Source organism: Nomascus leucogenys, chromosome 9 (assembly GCF_006542625.1).
Source record: "Nomascus leucogenys isolate Asia chromosome 9, Asia_NLE_v1, whole genome shotgun sequence".
Taxonomy (NCBI): Eukaryota; Metazoa; Chordata; class Mammalia; order Primates; family Hylobatidae; genus Nomascus; species Nomascus leucogenys.
This window is the reverse complement of record NC_044389.1, coordinates 92737929-92759648: the sequence shown is the minus strand read 5'-3', so window position 1 is coordinate 92759648 and position 21720 is coordinate 92737929. Positions and strand designations below refer to the sequence as shown.

The 21720-nt window shown below is 43.7% G+C and overlaps 1 protein-coding gene across 1 annotated transcript in view; it reads right to left on the bottom strand.

The window, feature by feature from the left end:
• Positions 1-21720, bottom strand: part of PIP4K2A (phosphatidylinositol-5-phosphate 4-kinase type 2 alpha) — a 180271-nt gene that overhangs the window by 4427 nt on the left and 154124 nt on the right. The window contains exons 7-9 of the mRNA XM_030819209.1: positions 11315-11428; positions 2594-2837; positions 413-516 (exon numbers count right to left, since the gene is read on the bottom strand). Coding sequence (XP_030675069.1) covers positions 413-516; positions 2594-2837; positions 11315-11428 — 462 coding nt within the window. The remainder of the gene's footprint in view (positions 1-412; positions 517-2593; positions 2838-11314; positions 11429-21720) is intronic.

Here is a 21720-nt window from a genome sequence, read left to right as displayed (position 1 = left end):
TGAAGCAGACACTCATGCTTCAGTTCTGAATATTTCATATGAAAACACTTCATTATCTTTGGCACTTTTATCTCTGGAACATTTTTCAAACAAAAAAGAATTTGTATAACATCCTAGTGATGCGCATGCCTGTTAGTGTCTGCCATGTGTAAAAAGAAGAGATGTTCATGTTTAAGTGACTTCACTGGAAGCCACAGAGAGCTCTGGTAAGAGCAGCGGTGAGCAGTAAGCGTTTGTGGGTTCTGCATCTTACGCTCAGAACATGACTTGCCCCCAGGGAATAAGCGTCACTAAAGGGCTTTGAATGGCTCAGTAGAAAGCAGCTCAGTGGCAGAAAGGAGTGATCCCTGAGTTACAGGCCACACAGAGGAGCCAGGAGAGAGAGAGAAGGAAACAAAATGGAGATACTCACGCCATGTTTAACAGTTTTTGCAGCATGGGCAGCTTTCTTTTTTGCATCATAATGAGTAAGGATGTCAATAATTGCCATGAAGTACACCTCCTTCCTAGGCGAGTCTGCAGAGACAGGAGAGCAATGACTGTGGGACATGTGACAACACCAGGGCCAGCATTGCTGCTGAGGGAGGGAGGGAGGGAGGGAGAAGTGAGGCTGGAGGGAGGGGATTCAACGGAACGCGGATGGAAGGAGTCCAGAGACAAACTCTATACCACCCCTGCGGATCCTGACCAAACAGACAGCTTGCCTCTCGGACCCAGTCCCCCTGCAATGTAAAAAGAAACAACACTAACAACTAAAAACATCATCACACCAGGGTAGCAACAGTGCAGATCTAACGGTGGAATGGAGTTTTTTTTTTTTTTTTATTAATTTGCATTTTCTTTAATGACTGTGTATTGCTTTGGTGTGAAGAAATATGCTATTTAAAAATACCCTATAGGCCGGGTGCGGTGGCTCACGCTTGTAATCCCAGCACTTTGGGAGGCCGAGGTGGGCGGATCACAAGGTCAGGAGATCGAGACCACAGTGAAACCCCGTCTCTACTAAAAATACAAAAAATTAGCCGGGCGTGGTGGGGGGTGCCTGTAGTCCCAGCTACTTGGAGAGGCTGAGGCAGGAGAATGGCGTGAACCTGGGAGGCGGAGGTTGCAGTGAGCCGAGATCGCTCCACTGCACTCCAGCCTGGGTGACAGATCGAGACTCCGCCTCAAAAAAAAAAAAAAAATTAAAAAAAAAAAAATAAAAATACCCTATAAAACAAGTAGAACTAATTAATGCACATTAATCCTTTACATCAAATGGTAGAACTGTTCATAATTCTCATTGGATACAGTATCAGAACTGGATAAAGGCATACATCCACTCCAATGTCTATTTTCTTTTTTTTTTTTGAGACAGAGTTTTGTTCTTGTTACCCAGGCTGGAGTGCAATGGTGCGATCTCGGCTCACAGCAACCTCTGCCTCCCGAGTTCAAGTGACTCTCCTGCCTCGGCCTACTGAGTAGCTGGGATTACAAGCATGCACCCCTATGCCCAGCTAATTTCGTATTTTTAGTAGAGACGGGGTTTCTCCACGTAGGTCAGGCTGGTCTCCAACTCATGACCTCAGGTGATCTGCCTGCTGCAGCCTCCCAAAGTGCTGGGATTACAGGCATGAACCACTGCGCCTGGCTCCAATGTCTATTTTCTATCCATTTCCAAAAATACGAACAGTAAGAAAAGTACATTTGACTGTCTAATTTTGTGTTGAAGAAAACAGTTTGGTGAGCAAAACAGAACAAAACAGCACTCAGATCCTCAGCTGATATGCCATTTGAGATTAAAAAACAACTGATGAGCCACAGTTTTTATTATTCAAAAAACAAGAAGCTGTTTTTATCCTATCACAAAAATATTTTGGTTTTGTCATGGATAAGTTGCTAAGGTAAGATGTAATATTCAAATAATTGGTGCACCCAATCACCTGGATACGGTGGATTAAGATTTATCTGACTCTAGGGAAGAGGCCCATAGGCCCTTCCACTGGGGAGGACAGCAGAGCCAGACTCAGCAGCAAATCAGATTCTCACCCCACACACAGGACCCAGCTTCACACACCCTTCACACCCCCGAGAGGAGAGGGCTGTTGGTAATGACAAGAGGACAACCTAAGGGTCACAGAGGATCACATGCATGTGCCTAGCTTAGATTCATGATGCTTTTGACTTAGATAAAAAAGATAACTAGGCAAAAATGTATTAATATTTTAAAGCATTTCTGATGTTATTTGTATGTGTATATGTGAACATGTGTGTTTATGCATATGTACATGCATGTTGTATGTGTGTGCATGTGTGTTGTATGCCAGTGTGTATGTGCATATGTACAGGTGTGTTGTATATGTATAGTATAGTTTGTGGTTTTGCTGTATTCCCTCAACATCACAGAATTCAAAGGTCCGATCGCCTTATGTTTCAGCACTGAGATCACAGTTACCTTTAACATACTCTTGTCCCCAAATCCATTTCTTTGGAGTTTGGTGGATGAGTGCTGCCGGGCAGCACCCTCATAACTGGGGTAGTGATTACTGGTAGGAAACAAGGCCAAAGTCAAACCACTTCACATGCAAAAAGGGTCCACAGTAATCAAACTTACTTTCATGGCACTTAATTCCATAGACGTCGATGTTTGGATCGAACTCCCCGGGAGCCAGGGGTGGTGAGCTGTTCAGTGTATTCCCAGGGCTATCTGGGGGGGTTCCCACTGGGTGGGTGCCATCGCTCTCGCCCTCCTCCTCCCCGTCGTTCTCCTCACACTCCACTTCCTCCTGTTCGGCTCTCTCCACATCATGAATTCCCACCAGCAGACTGTAGTCCATGAGCTTCAGCTGGGCCAGAAACTGGGTACAGAGGCAACAGGGTGAGTCAGCCACACCTTAAATGTAAAAGCCAACATTTAAAGGAGACAAGTTGGCTGACACCCAGAGGGAAGGCTGCGGGGTGGGGCAGCAGAGGCTTCGGGTGCCTCCTTCACGATGCTCTTACCCTCCTGGGCTGTTTCTCTATCTAAAGTGTATTCTCACACTTCAGGCTGGCTCAGAGCTCAGGCTGTTTACCCTGGAAGGCCACACTGGATGCAGAGAAGCATGTATCTATCACAGGGTGGCTGGATTTCACCAGATAGCAAGAAGCATGACCAGTAAGAGATGCAAAGAGAGACTGGGAGGGAGAGCAAGTTCCTCCCAATGATTAAGACTGGCTAATGGGGAACCCAGGCACCTCCCAAGTAGCTTCCAACAGAGTCTCTGGTGGTAGTTCAGGAAAGCACCTTGGAATTCAGCACGCGATTGTTACGCTGTTGCAAACAAGTAAAAGCAAAGGCACTGTGTCCACGTCTGGTGAGTAATGCAGTCCAGTCCAGGTCAACAAGGTGCTTTCCATGTGTGCTTTCCAGGAAGCACCGCACATCCAGGATTCCTGTCCTCCCTCCCCTCCAGCCGTGGCTAGAACATAATGTGGGGGCAAGACCTAGCTCTGTGTGTTTGGCTACTCCTGTCTGCCCAGTTCTTTGACTTTTCAGATCACAATTTGTTTCCCTTTTCTTATTTGAGACATTCAGCACAACTTTCCAATGTTGCCATAAAACGTGGACGGTTGTGCTGAGTGCAAACAGTGGCAGCCCATCTGTGGGCTGGACCCAACTGGCTCCCTGACCCCGTGGCTGGCTGGCTCTGCACAGGATCCTGTTCCACTCTGACCTTGGGCTCGGGGTCCAGGAAGGTTCATGGTCCTGGCTCTGGAAGGACTCAGCGCCACCTCGCTAGGGAATGCAGAGTGGCTGAGCAGCCTCTGGGCTATGCTGATAGAATTTAGGAAGCAAATGTCCTCACGCAAAGGGCAAGCAGATAAAATCACAGGTCTTGAAGTTCTGGCTTAAAATGAAATCAATTTGCTAAGCCCCGCAGAGCCATTTCTCCTCAGCCTGCTGGGAAGCAGTTCTGTCTCGAAACTGAATGAGAAGCCCTGATTCCTTACAGATGAGGAGAGGACCCCTGGGCACAGGGCTGTCCCACTCTCCAGCTGGTTCCCGGTGCCTGCAATTCTCCATCAGCCAGCATCCCGCTCAGCCCAGCAAACTGGCCAGAGCTCCCACTTTGCTGCCTTCCCAACAGGAATCCCCCGGGGCCAGCTACATCTTCCCCATTTGTTTCGAGGTCAGAAAAGAGAAATCACACAAATCTTACACTCAAATATTTAAGCAACGTGGGAGAAACCAGTTTATTTAAAAATAGAGGCAAACACCTCGCGGAAACAGCATGGGGCTCCTGTGTTCACCTTTCTGGGCCCCAGAGAGGAGGGGAAGCCACCGCTCATCCCCCTGGCCTTTCCCCAAACTCTATTACAGTAAACATGAGAACCGACTTTCCACTTGCACCTCCCTCTGTCAGATTCCTTGCCAGCGGTCAGAGACTGCACATCCTCCCCTAGAATCTCGGCAGCTGCCAGGCTGTGAGGCGTACCTGGCCAGGATCACCTGGCTGGGATCATGTTTGTGGGGGCAGCTGCGGGGAGAAATCTACAGTGGTGGAAGGCTCACTTGAGTCCTCCACCAGCAAGGTGAAGCCAGCCAGGGAGCTGGGTCTCGGGTACCAGCTCCGCTATACATGGGCCTGTGGATGTGGAAGAGAACTGGGCACTCCGGGGTATAGAGACAGGTGACAAGATCCAAGGCAGGGGGCAGGCTCTCCGTGTGAGACAGCAGCCAAGCTCAGCAGCTGGACGAGAGTGCAAGGATTCAAATCCAAGGAGGGGTGAATTCAGGGCCTGTTCTGAGCTCGTACTCTCTGCTCTGTATCAGCTACCTCTGGAGGCTGCCTTAAAGCAGCTTTCCCCTCTCCTTTTCTTCGCAACCCTAGGAGGAAGGTAATGAGTTAAAATCAGCTGGCAGCAGAGGCCCTCCACACGTGACTCTGCGCGGTGGGTCTCCAGAGGGTTAGGCGGCCAGCAGCAGCATGCCTGGCACTGCTGTGATCATGGAACCTGCTTCCCCGTCAGAATGCCCTGTGGGCCTGGGGTTTCAGAAGCCTATTTGAAAAATACTGCATTATAAGTAACCAGTCGTCTTCTCCAACGCTTGAGGGGTATTGTGGGGGCAGGGGTGCTTATGGTGGGCCCGCTTCTCCCTGCCCTGTTGTTCCACGGTCTCTGTGCTCCTGGAGGACTGGGTCAGGGTCTCCTTCGCCACCTCCGCTGCCCCTCCCAAGCCTAGCATGGTGCCTGGCTCTGCTCCCTGGATCTACGGCTTCCCTGGCCTTCCTCTCTACACCTGGAAGCCTCTCTGGAGCTAGGTCAGGCCCTGCTCAGCTTGAGCGGTGACAGGGAAAAGCTCCCCACTCCTGCCCATCCCTTTTCCCTCTGGGTGCTTGGAAGGTCCCTGTGAAGTGGTGAAGGCTGAGTGGTGCCTCAACCTCCCCTCCAGTCCTCTGCAAAGGACACAAGTTTTCAAAATGTGAACCTGATCACATCCTGTTCTGCTTAACATATTTCCATAGTGCCACAAACAAAACTCACATGGCCCAGGGGGCCTGGATAGCTTGGCCGCATCCACTTCTGGGACCCACTTGAGCCCTGCTCTGCCCCCTTCCTGGGCTTCTCTGGGGGCAGGTACTTCCTCCTGTGCCTTCAGGTCTCAGCTGCAGGGCACCGCACACGGCAGCACAGCCCCAGAGTCTGGGTATTTAGGGCACTGCACACTCCTCCCCAATGACACGGGGCCACGCTGCACATTCATTTTGTTGGAGTATTTGAGCGACTTCTCTCTTTCCCAAGCAAGGCAGCCCCAAACGGGGCTCTAAGGTTTTGGCTTTCACTGCATTCCCGACTCCCAGCAAGTAGAGGGCTCAGGAAAGTATTCTGCACTTGTTGGACAAGTGAATGGGATGCCTGCTACTTCTTCCCTATCCGTCCCAGCTCTCCCTCATTCTCCCCAACCTGCTTCCACCAGGAAATAACTACCAAAGCCAAATACAAACAACAAAGCAACAACAGAAAACCTTTGTCTGAGACTGCATGAGGCAACAGCTCCGGGAAGGAAGCGCGAGGCGACCATTTAAGACAATTCCCTTAACAAGAAGGTCTACTGGTTGACCTTCAAAGTGTGTTTTAGTTACAGAAGTTAGGGCTGTCTGTGATTAATTTGCCAAAGGGCAGAGAGGGAAGGGGCAACTGGGACTAGCCAGCCGCACTCACCACGGTGAGCCTCCAGGGCCCAGCCTCCCCTGGTACCCCATCTGGGTTCGTCACCACACTGGGCAGTCCAGAGTAATTTTCCTGGGCCTCAGGCCTGTGGTCAGACTGCTTATTGTCGTCTTCCAGTGAGGCAGAAATAAAGGTGCAGTCAACCCCTAGCACAATCCAAAAACCATCAGTGTGATGAAAAATGCATCTCTAGGTAAGAAGCTGTTCTGAGGCACCCAAGAAGACTGAGGAAATTGCAGTCGCAATGGGTATTGCACATGTTTTCTTTTTAAGAGATGGGATCTTGCTCTGTTGCCCAGGCTGGAATACAGTGGTATGATCACAGATCACGGTAGCCTTGAACTCCTGGGCTCAAGCAATGCTCCTGCCTCACTCTTCTGAGGAGCTGGATTACGAAGGTGTACCACCATGCCCAGCTAATTATTTTTTATTTTGTGTGGGGACAGGATCTTGCTATGTTGTCCAGGCTGGTCTCAAACACCTGGCCTCTGCCTTGGCCTCCCAAACTGCTGGATTATTCATGTTTTCAAATCTCTGAGACAGATGTAGAAATGGGAAAAACCAAGTATGGCACAATGGTTAAAAGGACAGGTCATGCTGACAAGGGAGACCCATTCAAGAAACAAAGAATCTGATTTGGTCGCACTCGCTAGCTCCATGCTTGATGAGTTCGCCTCCTGGATCTTCAGTCATTCTGACTTTAAAATGGGACAATGCCACTCACCTCACAGGGGTGTGGAAGAATTAAGATTATGAAGCTGAGAGAAAAAATATGGTGCCTCGCACAAAATAATGGAAGCTGTTATTTGTAACTGTCAATGTTGTTTTGATTATGGTAGAAGTCTTTTTTTAATATCAAGATTTCAAATTTAAACAGGTTTCAGTTTGTGGATGAAGGGGAAAAAGAACCATAAGGAAAAGCCCGTTAATTCACAGGCTCTCATCTTCATAACCTTAAATTTCTTTTTGAGACAGGGTCTAGCTCTGTCACCCAGGCTGGAGTGCAGTGGTGTGATCATGGCTCACTGAAGCCTCAAACTCTTGGACTCAAGGGATCCTCCTGCTTCAGCTTCCCTAATAGCTAGGACCACAGGCACGGACCACCATGTCTGGCTAATTTTTAAAAATCTTTGTAGAGATGGGGTCTCACTATGTTGCCCAGGCTGGTCTCAAACTCCTGGGCTTAATCAGTCCTCCCGCCTCAGCCTCCCAAAGTGCTGGGATTACAGGCATGAGCCACCACAACCGGCCTCAAATTTTATTTTAAATCTGTTCTGAGGTAGAGTGAATGAAGTGTGGCAATAAATCCGAGATTTTTGTTAGAGAAAACTCCTGTGGGCTGGAAGCTGGCGGATGGAAAGAGAAGACAGAAAGGGGGTGTGGGCTTCACTGTGGGGTCTGCTTCTGGCTCACTGCAGGAACACAGTATATATTTGTTTTTTATTTTTTAAGAACATAAGATTTCAAAGTATGAAGATTTTTCAGTCTTTAGGTCCCCTGCTTTTCTTCTGTTCCAGCTTCTCAGAAACCACCTGCTAGACCTCAGATCTGCCTCTTTTCCCCCCAGAATATCCTTTCTCATCTAATTCCTTACTAACTGATTCCTTGCTGTGACAAATCTTTGAGCTACAATCTTCCTTGAGATCTTTATGAGTCCAAGACTATCCTTCACAATGGTTTTCAATTGATATTTAACTATACTAACACAGTGTTCTACCACATCACCATCTCCCAACATATCTGTGAAGTAGAATTAAAATGCCAGTCAACCCTGTTTAACGTTTATATCTTACCACTTGTTAAAAATTATAATCCTCCTTTGGAGCAATTATCAGAAAACAAAACCTCCACTGTACTCTCACAAGTATTTTTAACTTGTGTTTATGTCAGAATAGTTAAGATTGTGCCCTCTGAGGGCCTGACACCCCAGTCTGAATTTAGAAGCTTTGTGCCTTTGAGCAAATCACATAGCGTCTCTGGGCTTGGCTTCCTCATTCATCAAACTAGGGTAGGGGCAGGACCACTGTCAAGGGGCTGTTTTGAGAATGACAAGTGACAGTGCATGGGAAGGACCTGGACTCAATGTGCACCATAAATGCTGCCACCCATCCCACTACTCCCACTGCCCTATCCCCTCTCACCCATCTCCATGGATGGGGGGCTATAAACCTCAGACAGCTGAAATGCCCTCTGAGGGGGTACTCCTGGATGCCACAGAGGGAGATGTGAGTCAATGAGAGGAGAGACCAGGGTTGATTCTTCAGGGCAGTGATCAGAGTTGACAAAACACAGGGCAGAAGGCAAAAGTGCTTGTCACTCCTCATACACCAATTTGTGTGTCTGTGTGCAGAAAAAGACTCACCTGTGTTACGTGCAAAGCTATGTGGATGAAAATACCCAGCATGGCACAGGAATAGAACAGGGCTTCAATTATAGAAAAACAGCAACTAGAATCTCAGATGAAAATTAGTTTTCTTAAATCTAGATTTCTTGAGCTGTAATACACTCAGATCTCCTACTTGAGGCATTAAGGAAAAACAGCAACAACAACAAAAAACTGTAATGAAACTCCAACGGGTCAGTCAGCTAAATTAGAAAGCACGGAACTGATGAAAAAGGAAAACTCAATTAAATTCTAGCCTCATTATCCAGATCAGATGTCAAGCTATTTCACCATAATTACCTGCTTAAAAATTTAATGATGGTTCTGCATAAATTTCAAAACTAAAGACACTGTTATCAGCTATTGAGAATATTTTTAAATGAAAAAATGTTTTATACCCTGCCTCCATTTCAACGAAACAGCTAAGTGCTTGAGCCATGTATGGGATTAGACTATGGAGTCCTCTAATCAATGGTATTATTAGAGACAACAAAAAAGCTAAGAGGATCCTTCTGTAATTCAACTGTAAATTTGAACTGCTTGAATTACACTTTCTGGAGTCTAAATATCATAGTGATATACTGCCAACAGAAAAAAAAAACTTTAATAGGTCACAGATAATGCTAAGGGCTACTTACCATAATTGCTAAAACAATATTCTTCTCAGTATCAAAGATTTGCTGATTAATCAATAAAAATCCAAGAGTATGTTTACTAAGGATACATACCAGTTGCATCAAACAGATCCCAAAGCAAGGGGGAAATGCTTAACTAATACATTTTACTAATAACCACTAACAACTGAGGAAAACTAAACATTCCTTAACGAAAGACTGGAGGAAAATGTTACAAGAGAAAAGCAAACACTTGTATCTTTTTGTTTGTTTGAAGTAGATGCTTACAGGCTAAGCACAGTGACTCATGCCTGTAATCCCAGCACTTTGGGAGGCTGAGGTGGGAGGATTGCTTGAGGCCAGGAGTTCACGACCAGCCTGTGCAACATAGCGAGACCCCATCTCTACAAAAAAAAAAAATTCAAGAATTAGCCAGGCACCGTGATGCATGCCTGTAGTCCCAGCTACTATGGAGGCTGAGGCGGGAGGATTGCCTGAGCTGGCAGTTCAAGGCTGCAGTGAGCTATGCTCATGCCACCACACTCTAGCCTGGCCAACATAGCAAGATTGTCTCTAAAAACAATGGCAACCAAAAAGTAGATGCTTACACCCTTCACAAATAACCAATATATAGGTTTTAATCCAAGTATGTATACTATAAAGGTTAAAATATGTAAAAAATTTTATTAAACTAATTTATAATCTAAAAATATTAACTATTAATAACTTGGTCAGTGTGAGTTTCTTGTAATAAAAAGAACTGTTAGAAGATTAAAAATACATTATACTGCTTCTGCCTTCATGGGAAATACAAATGTATGACACTCATTCTGTAGCTTTAGTCATTTTCTTTTTCTTTTTTTTTTTTTTGGTTTAATGACATGAAAAAGACAATCTTCACACAAAGCCTCTCTCTAAATAGCAGATCTGTACTGGTGTGCCGGGAAGTGTACACAAATGAATGAAAGCAACAGCTAAGAAAAACTTAGTTTAGTAGCTGCCTAAATTCTAATTCCCACGGCATTGTTTTCTAACTCAACGAAGTCCAAGAAAATAACCTTTTTTCGGCCGGGCGCGGTGGCTGAAGCCTGTAATCCCAGCACTTTGGGAGGCTGAGGCGGGTGGATCACAAGGTCAGGAGATCGAGACCATCCTGGCTAACACGGTGAAACCCCGTCTCTACTAAAAATACAAAAAATCAGCCGGGCATGGTGGCGGGCGCCTGTAGTCCAAGCTACTTGGGAGGCTGAGGCAGGAGAATGGCGTGAACTCGGGAGGTGGAGCTTGCTGTGAGCCGAGATCGCACCACTGCACTCCAGCCTGGAAGACAGTGAGACTCCATCTCAAAAAAAAAAGAAAGAAAAAATAACCTTTTTTTTCTAGATTTATAAAAGACTTAAATGAGAAAATCCAATGGAAAAGCTGTAATGCCTTTATCATAAACTAAATGACAGGAAAAGGTACATTTTAAATGTTTAGAAGTGTTTAAAAGCAAAACTCCATCATTATGGACCAAAGCCCTTGGACATTGTTCTATGTCTCTCCACTGTCCCCTATGACCTAGTGTCCCAAGCTGCCCCTGCGCTAGTCCCACGATGTGTAAGGGGGCCTCACTGGGTCTCATGACATGGTTTGTGGTGACTGGTGGAGATAGGAAAGCATTAAGTGACCCAGGCTATGTTTACCAGCACTGACATGTGCTTTAGAGGGAAAAGTGCCAAGACTCTAATAGTGACTGAACATTTGTTTTTGAGATGCTCTGCTGGTTGACAGAGAGTCCAGTACTCCCCTGGCCCCTCCCAAACTGGCTGGTGTGGGCAGGTCAGTCCCCCAGCTCAGCCCCAATACAGAATACAGGGGCCTGGGGCCGGGGATTCCCAGCAGATGACAGCAGGTGCTTTCTTGTGTTTGGTGCCTAAATGAGAGGGCTGCTAAACTGGCATGCGTTTGCTTTAAACCAGATCATGTAACATGAGACCCCTTCATGTCTGACTTTGATAAGGTAGAGTATGCAGGTTTTTGCCTTGATTGAAGATTTAAATAGATGGTTTAAAAAGCTCCTAAAAACCAACAGGGCTGATATTTATACAATGAGTCTGGCCTCTACACTGACTGTTCTTACCTCAACATCCTTTTTTAGTTTTTCCAGGAAGACCTTCTTGTTGTTGTCATCAATATAAATCTTTTGGCCCTCATTAATGAAATCATTATCTTTCAGAGTTGGCAGTTCTTTGGCCTAAAACAAATGAGAAAAAGACTGACAAAGACGCTTGAATAAAACCTAAAAAAACCACATACACCTTCCAACCCTGGACATTGAAGTTTGCCCCTTTCACCGCCCCCATCCCATTCACCACCACAGGGGTCTTACCCAAACCATAAAATAGGAGAAGGCTTGAATACCACCGGGGGGTGCCAGTGAGCTGCAACCTCTGGAAGCATTCCCAGGAGCAGTGGGGTGGGGGTCAGACAGAGTCCATATTATAAGGCTTTTTGTAACACATTTCATGTTTTTCAGAGGAATGAACCTGACTGCTTTCTCAGATTCACTTTCTTACAAGAAGTCTTCTAAGTATAAAATTTGTATTATTGGAATATTTTCCCAGGAACCCTCAATTTCCTTACTGGTACAACACAACTCCGTCCCTCCTCCCACTTTTGGGTAGCCGTTGCTGGGCTCACATTACAAATAACATGTTACCTTGTCTCAGAACAGCTCTATCCATAATCATATCTACTTTCTGCACCAGGGAGAACATGCAGCCCAAGGTTAGCCATCTGCCCTTCCAAGCCTTCCTGTTCACCACTCCAAGAAGGAAATTCTCTTCTCATTTGGACAATATCAAGGAAAAAAGTCTTCTCTTAACATAAACGTATTAAGATGAGAGTTCTACCTTTTACAAATGAACGAGAGGGTGAGCTAACAAGTAAACCGCACTTACGGCAACCAACACAAAGCAATGAGCGACTATCAAAACATGGATGATGAGCAGTAAACACTGTAGCTTGTACTGCAGCAAACAGGATAATATAGGCATATAGTTTTAAAACAGTGTGGATTATTCTATTTAACTTTGTGCAACCTGCATTCAGTACGAGCTCAAAATAATCTCCCACCCCTTTCAGCTAACCATAGCTTGTTTATTTCAGCAGAAAGAAATCCAATGTCATGCACTGCCTTTGCCTGTATGTTGATGAACCTGGAAGGGTTCTCTTTTCCGTAGGTGTGAACCAAATGAAAACAAAATAATCCAAGGAAACAAGATGCTGTCCTTCCTGCCTCCCGCACTGTTCCTCCTCCCTCCTTATTCAGGGCAATGAAAGAACACTCCCTGGGTCCATCTCCTGCATCTTTCACATGCTCGAACTGTTCACTTCCCCTCTTATTTATAAAGTATAGACATGCATGTAAACATAGTCACATCTATTTACACCAACACAGATGTACAGAAATTATGCATTTCTAAATTAGTCGCTTTGGCTACTAACTTTGAGAAAATTTAAACAGTTTTGCAACTTTGAATTAGATATAACCACAATCTTTATAAGCCAAACAGAATTAATCCTTACAAAACAGGTACAGCAAGGCCCAGAAATGTCAAGATTCAACTCAATAAGCAGTTACTGAGTGAATCAAGTACAGAGATGCAAATATGAATAGGTCACAATTTCTGCGTAAAGGAGTTTGTAATCTCGTACGGGAGAATGATGTGAAAGCAAGTAGGTAGAAAATAAAGCAGGATGTGTATGTAAGATGTAAAGATAAATACTAAGATTCTGGGAGAGAATGATCTAATTCCAAACACTTTTATGCTGAGTTATTGAGTCTTTAAGAAATGAAAACGCAACGCCATTCTTCACAAAATTTTAGGACGCGCCTGCTAGACTTACCCCCTAAATCTGTCATTGATAATTTTAAAATAATGCAATACATGCACCCCTCCATTCCCACAAACCTTGAATGTGAAGACAGCACAATATTAAAATGTTTGAGTTCATCACACTAGATTATAAGGTTTCTCTCCTATTAGAACTGTAAACATAATGAAGTTTCACCAAGAATGAAATGCAAGGTTCTGAAGTTTAACAAAACTCAGAGGGCAGTGAAAAGATAAGCACTGCCCAAAATAGAAAATTGGAAGCACGTTGGAAAAAAGGGTTGAAGCCAGACCTACACACAAACAGGAGAGATGGAGAAGGATCGTAATTTTCTCAGCAGACACCTTGGGCATTTCTGTGTCATTATGTGTTGGCGATGGGAGGTGTGTGGGTGGGGGTGTTAAGGATTAAGATATCTGCCTCAATTCCACAACTCATTTTATATGTGTAAGAAAAGAAGGGTAGAGGGTGTTTTTTTTTCTGGTTTTGTATAAATGTGAGAAACCTGAAGGCAGAGATGACAGACCCCAGACAAGGCAGTAAATTACACGCTGGATGTGTGTTTGTAACACAAGTCACATTAATGAAGATGAATGCCACTTCAGGTTCACCCCAGCAGAATTACCTCATGTGACAGGGAAAGTATAATCCTACCTCATAAAACTCTGGACACCATGTACTCTATGACTAAGCTGACTTGTGAATTTCACAGGCACTAGGGACGTATTTAGATTGGATCAAGTTCAAAAAAGGGCACCCAGATTGGTTAAAAGACTTAAGGGCTTATTGAAAGGATCAAGAGGCGAAGGCGGATCCTGGCAGGGCAGCTGCCAGCATGGAATCTAACACTGGTCTACAGATATCAACCTCCCAAATGCTTGCTGCAAGACAGAGGGCTCAGGGGCACGAAGGTTTTGGGGTCATGAATCCCGAGGCTGCAATCCTGGTTCCACCCCTTGCTTGCCAGGGACCAGGGGCCAGGTTCCTGGACCTCTCCAGCCTGTTTCCATAGATGCAGAAGGGGGAAAACACCGCCGCTACCACATGCAGCAGCCTTAGGTACCCTGCTTAGCGCTTTGTGTGCGTCATTTTATTCACATCTATCATCTACCTTTAGTCTTTGCAACAACCTTAACTATTATTCTTATTCACGTTTTACATTCAAGGAAACTGAGATCATGCAATTTAACTAAGGTCGCAGAGTTTGGTGAGTGATGAGCTGAGATGGGAACCTTAATCATTCTGCTAAGGTAGAGTTGTGCTGGGAACTCAACCAGAAACCATGTGACAGATTCAAAAATAGTGGTGCTTGTAATCACCATCACCACCCCCATCATCATCATCACTGTGAGCATTTAATAAAGCGCACAGACTTAAAACGGGCATTACAGGTTGAAAGACTTTTTTTTTTTTTTACAAAAACTTAACTGTTTTTTATTAAGAACAAGATAGGCTGGGCGTGGTGGCTCACACCTGCAATCTCAGCACTTTGGGAGCCTGAGACAGGAGGTTCACTGGAGCCCAGAATTTCGAGACCAGTCTGGCTAACATAGTGAGACTCCATCTCTACAAAAAAGTAATAAAACATATAAGATAGGCGTGGTGTGGTGTGTGCCTGTCATCCCAGCTATTTGGGAGGCTGAGGTAGGAGGATAGCCTGAACCCGGGAGGTCAAATTTGCAGAGAGCCATGATCGTGCCACTGCAGTCCAGCCTGGGGGACACTACATAGTAAGACCCTATCTCAAAAACAGAAAGAAACAAAAAAACGAGATGACAAAGGTTAAGTCACCTGACGACGACTCACTCTCAAGAAAATCTCACAGCTTAGCTTGTTAAAAGAAATTTCAATGTCTCTCTGATAATGAAGTGTTTATATTAGAAACATCTTTTTTTCTTTAATGTGGAAAACTATACTATGACTTAATGAACTTAATAAACTCTTGGTGTAAAACTGCCTAAAAGGTGACGTCTGCAGAGCAGCAGAAAATTAACTGTGGGCAGCGAGAGCTTAACGTAGCAACAGATTCTACACTTTGCTTTTAAACACTGGATTATTTGCGCGTAGAGTTTTCCAAGCTTGTAGTCATTGGGTCTGGTTCTTTAATGAGTGTCTTTGATATCTTTTCTAGTTCAGTGCAGAAACAGCCAGAGGGTGGAGGAAACCCCCAGGGCTAACTAAAGACAGCTCAGAAATGCTTCTCAGCTGTGGACTCTCCCAGGCCGGCTTCCAGCCAGCGGTCAGCAACCTTTCTGAAGTGGCGGCCGGCCGAGTCTTTATTTGCTCTGAATTCAGCTCTGGCCAGTTTTGTGCAGATCAGAGCCTCTAAGTAAGGCGGGGCGATTGCTGTACGACCCTCTGTACTTGCTGGGAGGGGACGAAGGTATGGGAGGGAACTGCTCTTCCCCACCCCATCCTCCTCCGTGCGTCTAGTCCTGAGCTGGGACTCCTGCCCGGGTGGGGGGCCCCTGAGCTGCTCCAAGGCCCTGGCCAGCTGAGGCCCCGTGAGTAAATACAGCCCAGCACAGAGCCAGGCTAGCACAGGCAGGGCTGTTTTCTCTCTTGCATGAAGTAATCTGCTGTGGTGGGTTGGATTCCAAGTGGCATTCATCTCCGCTAATGTGATGTGTAAATGCACAAACACAGCCACAGGCATCAGCAGAGGGACGCTGTTCCCCCTGCAGCCTGGCTGTCCTGCTTCCCGTTCGGATAAAATGAGCCCTTCACTGTCATGTGGAGTGATGCCCGACCCCAGGTCGACTGGGCATGGCTCAGGTTTCCACGTAGAGACAGACTGAAGCCCATGGTTATGTGAACACACTGGATCCAGGCTGCCTGGGTTGTAGCTCTGCAACTCCAATTATTAGCTATGTGACTCTGGCAAGTTACCTAACCTCTCTGTGACTTGGTTTTCCATCTTTAAAGGGGGATTTGCAAACACAGGGTTGTGAGGATTGCATAGTTCACACAAGTAAAAAGGCCTAAAATGGTGCCTGCCACACAGTGTGTTATATACAAACGTCGTTATATGCTAGTCATGTTCTCAAGTATGGCTTATGGATCTAGGAAAAACTCATCACTGGTCAATCCAGAGCAGGATATTTCTTTTAAAAAATATATTAACATATTTAACATTTTAACACTAGCTGTGATGTTCTGGGCCAGTTGCTTAATCTGCCCAAACCTCAGTTTCCTTTTATAATGGGAAATTAATACTGTACCTCTGTAATAGGGTTAGTGTGTAAATCAAATGACACAAAGCACATAGTGCCTGGCAACAGTAACTTACTAGGTTTGTTTCTTCTAAAATAGGGTCTTTAAACTTAGGATATCTTCTAGTTGATATCTGGATGATTAAAAAAAAAAAATTTATGATGTCGGTAATCTAAACCTGGGTGTCCAATCTTTTAGTTTCCCTGGGCCACACTGGAAGAAGAATTGTCTTGGGCCACACATAAAATCAGTGAACACTAATGAGAGCTGATGAGCTTAAAAAAAAAAAAAACACAAGAAAATCTCATCATGTTTTAAGAAAGTTTACAGATTTGTATTGGGCCGCATTCAAAGCTGTCCTGGGCCCCATGCAGCCCATGAGCCGCAGGTTGGACAAACTTTAAATGATATTTAAAATTTCCTTTGTTTTTAGGTTTTATCTGCTAGCTACAAACATGTCACATGAATTCTCTACATACTGCCTTCAAATTTGGAGGACACTTTTGTTACTGCACACTGCACACAAACCTACCATATATGAGGGTTAGTATTTCATTTCACTACACGCGGAACACAGAGGGTACATGAGACAGGATGCATCGAAGGTGCCACGGCCCGAGGCTCTGACCTCCCTGTCTTGGTGGCTCTAGTTCCCTACTCTGCTTTGCAAACCTCAACTGTGAATTCTCCCGGCTAGAAAAACCTCTGCGATCACCTGCAAAAGCTATTCCCAGTAGAAAACCTCACTGAAAAGACTTTTTTTTAAAACTGAAACCCAAATGAGAGTAAAATGTTCCTATCTTATAATAAAAATTGGACTGGTTAAATTCCTGAATAAAGAATTTGAAATTTATGATATTTATTCAATATATGGAATAAGATGTAATGATTTTATGTATCTGGCCAAAGACGGAAATTTGCTGAATTTTGTCTTACCTTAATTTTCCATGGGTTAGTTTTTCTCAGCACATTATAATAGTGGGTAATTTAGTGAATGCTGTTTTGCTGACCTAAAGCAAAAATCCACAGAAGCTGAAATCTTAGTAGCCAGAAAATATAACCAAAATACTAGGGAATGGTGAACTCACTCCTAGGGAGCAGTGAACTCACTGGGAACATTTAACTTGCTATGAGTTGTAAAAAGAAAATTTATTATAAACATTTGTATATATATAATACATTTATTATAGACATTTCTCCCTCATTTTGAAAAGTTTTTGGCTTTTGAAGCACAGCATCACAGGCCTCAGCAAGTCTATTGTAAGTCAACAGTAAGAAACACACTGTGTGATAATACAAGTCACGGTCAAAAATAGTTTGTGTGTCATTAAGACACAACATGAATGTGAGAAGTGAGATGCACACTCAGCTGAGTCAGAGCCTGAAGATAACCAACACACGCGTCGGCTTTCAGTGTGTAACAGCCTCTCGACAGAATTACTTATGCCCTAGGGTTCAATACAAGATATCAATGATCTCTAAGGACAGATTTGGCCAGGGGGTTGGGATGAAAAAAGGGAAAACGTATCAGGACAGTTACAAAGTTTAGAGCCCTCATTTTTAGAATTTCTAAACACATGCTGCCTTTTAGCAGAGACCTGTGGTATAAAAATTACAGAATTCTACGAGAGCAAAGGAGATGTAGCACTGTTTGCTTCCCAGCAGAACTGGTAAAAAGGAGCTAAAAAGCAACATCTAAAAAACTCCTGCTTAGTATTACTTATTTAGTACTTTTATGCTTAAAAAAATCACTGGCCATCAGAGAAATGCAAATCAAAACCACAGTGAGATACCATCTCACACCAGTTAGAATGGCCATCATTAAAAAGTCAGGAAACAACAGGTGCTGGAGAGGATGTGGAGAAATAGGAACACTTTTACACTGTTGGTGGGACTGTAAACTAGTTCAACCATTGTGGAAATCAGTGTGGCGATTCCTCAGGGATCTAGAACTAGAAATACCATTTGACCCAGCCATCCCATTACTGGGTATATACCCAAAGGACTATAAATTATGCTGCTATAAAGACACATGCACACGTATGTTTACTGCGGCACTATTCACAATAGCAAAGACTTGGAACCAACCCAAATGTCCAACAACGATAGACTGGATTAAGAAAATGTGGCACATATACACCATGGAATACTATGCAGCCATAAAAAATGACGAGTTCATGTCCTTTGTAGGGACATGGATGAAACTGGAAAACATCATTCTCAGTAAACTATCACAAGGACAAAAAACCAAACACCGCATGTTCTCACTCATAGGTGGGAATTGAACAATGAGAACTCATGGACACAGGAAGGGGAACATCACACTCCGGGGACTGTTGTGGGGTTGGGGGAGGAGGGAGGGACAGCATTAGGAGATATACCTAATGCTAAATGACGAGTTAATGGGTGCAGCAAAACAACATGGCACATGGATACATATGTAACAAACCTGCACATTGTGCACATGTACCCTAAAACCTAAAGTATAATAATAATAATAAATTCCAAATGACTAAGAACTTCTGCAGAATCTCTAAGTACCAAAAGAGTTAAATGCTTTGTTTCAAGTGGGAATTAACTTGTGTGTGTGTACATATGTGCTTATTTCATTAGGTTCTGTGATTTGATGCATAACTGCTGTCATTCATATGGAGTTTAGCAATACTGGATATTTTAAGGTTTAGTAAAGCCAGAAGTTATATGAACATTTTCTTTTAGTGAGATTTAGTAAAACTATCTTTTAGATGACACAAAATTTTTAAAAATCACAAATTTCAAACTATAGTTTGAAACATTAAACAGAATTCAAACTAAAATATCATTGGATTTTTAATGATCATTCTAAACTTTAATTACACAACAGCCAACTGTATGGGTAAATGGCCATTAATAACTGGAAATAGAAAATACATGAACCTAAAATGCACACAGCCAAAATCTTTATAATATAGAGCCAAGTTTTTATTTTAGTCTGGATGGAAACCTTACTGGGAAGAAGAAATGCACCCAGTCACACTTGAGTGTCTAATGCAAACAGGATTTTGGCACTAGGTTTTAATGCAAAGGATAATACATATCATAGTACACTGTGATTAAAGGACTTGTATTTCGGAATGAATTTTTTGTTCGATATGCTCATTTGGCAACCTATTTACTATTTTTTAAGTCTAATTGTAAGCCTCGATGTCAAAGACTGCTGCCGGGTGTCCTTTTGATATGCTGTTACTGTGACACTCAGAGCTGAATGCTCCACATAAAAAATATGTAGTAATTATTGTTTTATGTTAGAACTGCTTGTGTTCCTGATTTACTTGTAATTCCAAGCTCACCCAAATGAAAATAAACTTGCAAAAAAGAATAAAACCCCTTTTGCTGTGCTTGCAAAAATCTTCATAAAAATCAGAATCTACGGAACTGAAAACATAATTCACAAGTATTTCTATAAGGGAAGGAATTTTAGGTAATCCTTATGTTGGAGCTAGGATAAAAATAATTTGATGGAATAACATCATATGTGGTATCAATTCTGGGGTAATAAGAGATGCTAGAGATTTATAATAAAATCAGTTCTGCTTCTCGGAACATCTAAGCCACAAATTTGATACATCAAAAGGCAAATTAGTGGATACGGATAAAGTTCATACAGAAGTAGCAAAGAAAAAGAGTGGTTTTGCACAAATAGTACATATGCCAACCTCCTTTAACTACATAAGCAGAATGTTTATACAAGTTCATGGTTTGAGAAATTATCTAAGAGGCCATTAATAACTTCTAATTTTCACAGTGAAAACAGTAAGAATGTGAACATCTGTGACTAGCATCCAGATGTGAACATCTTATAATTTTTATTTTGAATCTGTTTATGTATAATGTGGAAAGAGAATACACCTCAACATACTTGTGAAACAGTGCTGTAAGTGAGCCGCGCAAAACTGGAGAAGCGTAAGTTATAACTGTTAGGGCCGGCAAGACCTAGCTGTTGGCAATTTTCCCTCAAGCTAATATGTAAAAATTGAAATTTATTCCTTTTTTAAAAGACTGTCATATTTTATGACCACAGCTCTATGTGGTGATGTCAAAGGTGACGGTTTGGTCTTCCTCCACAAACTGGGATATGACAGCTGAACTGCATACAAGACCTACAAAACAGGACCTACAGGATGGGTTCGTTCCAGTAGGAACAGAAGATTCTGGTGCAGATATCTATGGTGATAATCTAAGAAATGTCAAAGGCTGAACACTCAAGGAGTTTGCTAACTCCTCTAGATTTCTGGTTTAATACTAACATGTTAAAGATCATTATTTAATTAAGAATTATACATCTGTAGCAGCCTGGTTTAAATTCAGACCACATACTGAATTTTGGAAGTCTTCTCTCCACCCCAACTTTTTCTAGAACTAAGTTGTTAGCTTGAAAACATTCCCATACCTAACAGCGCTGCTCCATGTGTGCTTGGGATACTCTGAGTTGATTTCATTCCAGTGAGACAAAAATTAATCTGAGGCAAATGAGAGCTGATGCAGCACCATAAGCCATAAGTCATAAAGCCTTGAGGATTTTAATGCTGTCATCTGAGTGAAAATCTGGAAAGTGCTCACAAGAGTCACTGCATGTGATCCTCTCTTTGTCACGTGCCATGCTTACCAGTTAGGAGAAATTCTAAATGAAGCTTTAAAACTTCATTTCCAGAATACCCCTCATGGTTTATGGGGTTCTTATCTATATCTGCTGAACAGAACATTTTTTTTTCCCCATCAATCACAGCAATCACCTTAATCTATATCTGGAACAGAGAAGATTTTTGTGATGGTCAGGCCAGGACTTCTCCAAGTGGGGCTGACTGCTGAACCACATCTCTGAAGGAAGGTCCAGGAAAGCTTCATTTGAAACAAGAGATTCTCACCAACACTACAGCATGAGGAGCAACGATGCAAGCCAATCTTTTAATTTTACAAACGAGGACAAAGTCAGATGACCTATACTGAAACCCCATTAATGCAGCCCTGTGCCCCCAGGGCTGGGACTCAGATCCCCTAACCCTCTGTTTGGAGTCTTTCACCCAAATCTCCCTTTTATAAAATGTCTCTTGTGGATGTTACTGGTGCCTCCTTTAAGGTCTGAGAAAGAAGCCCTGCTTCTGCCCTAGTGGGAAACTTTCCCCTGCACTTTGGGTAGTAGGATTGGTGTCCCTAACACTGGCTGGCAAAGGGGAATGATTCCCTTCTATCTCAGAAGAAAAGGAATTTTACAGAAGGCGGTTAAAGCATTAGCTGAATTGAGGGCCTAAAAAGCTTGACAACCCCCCTTTAACCGATGATCCGCCCACAGTGGAAAAGGAGGCACTTCTTAGCTGAGCGGCAAATAAAGATTTCCAGAAGGATACACTGCTGTGCTTTTGTGTCACGTTTGGGGAGCCCGCCGCCCTGGCCACCTCG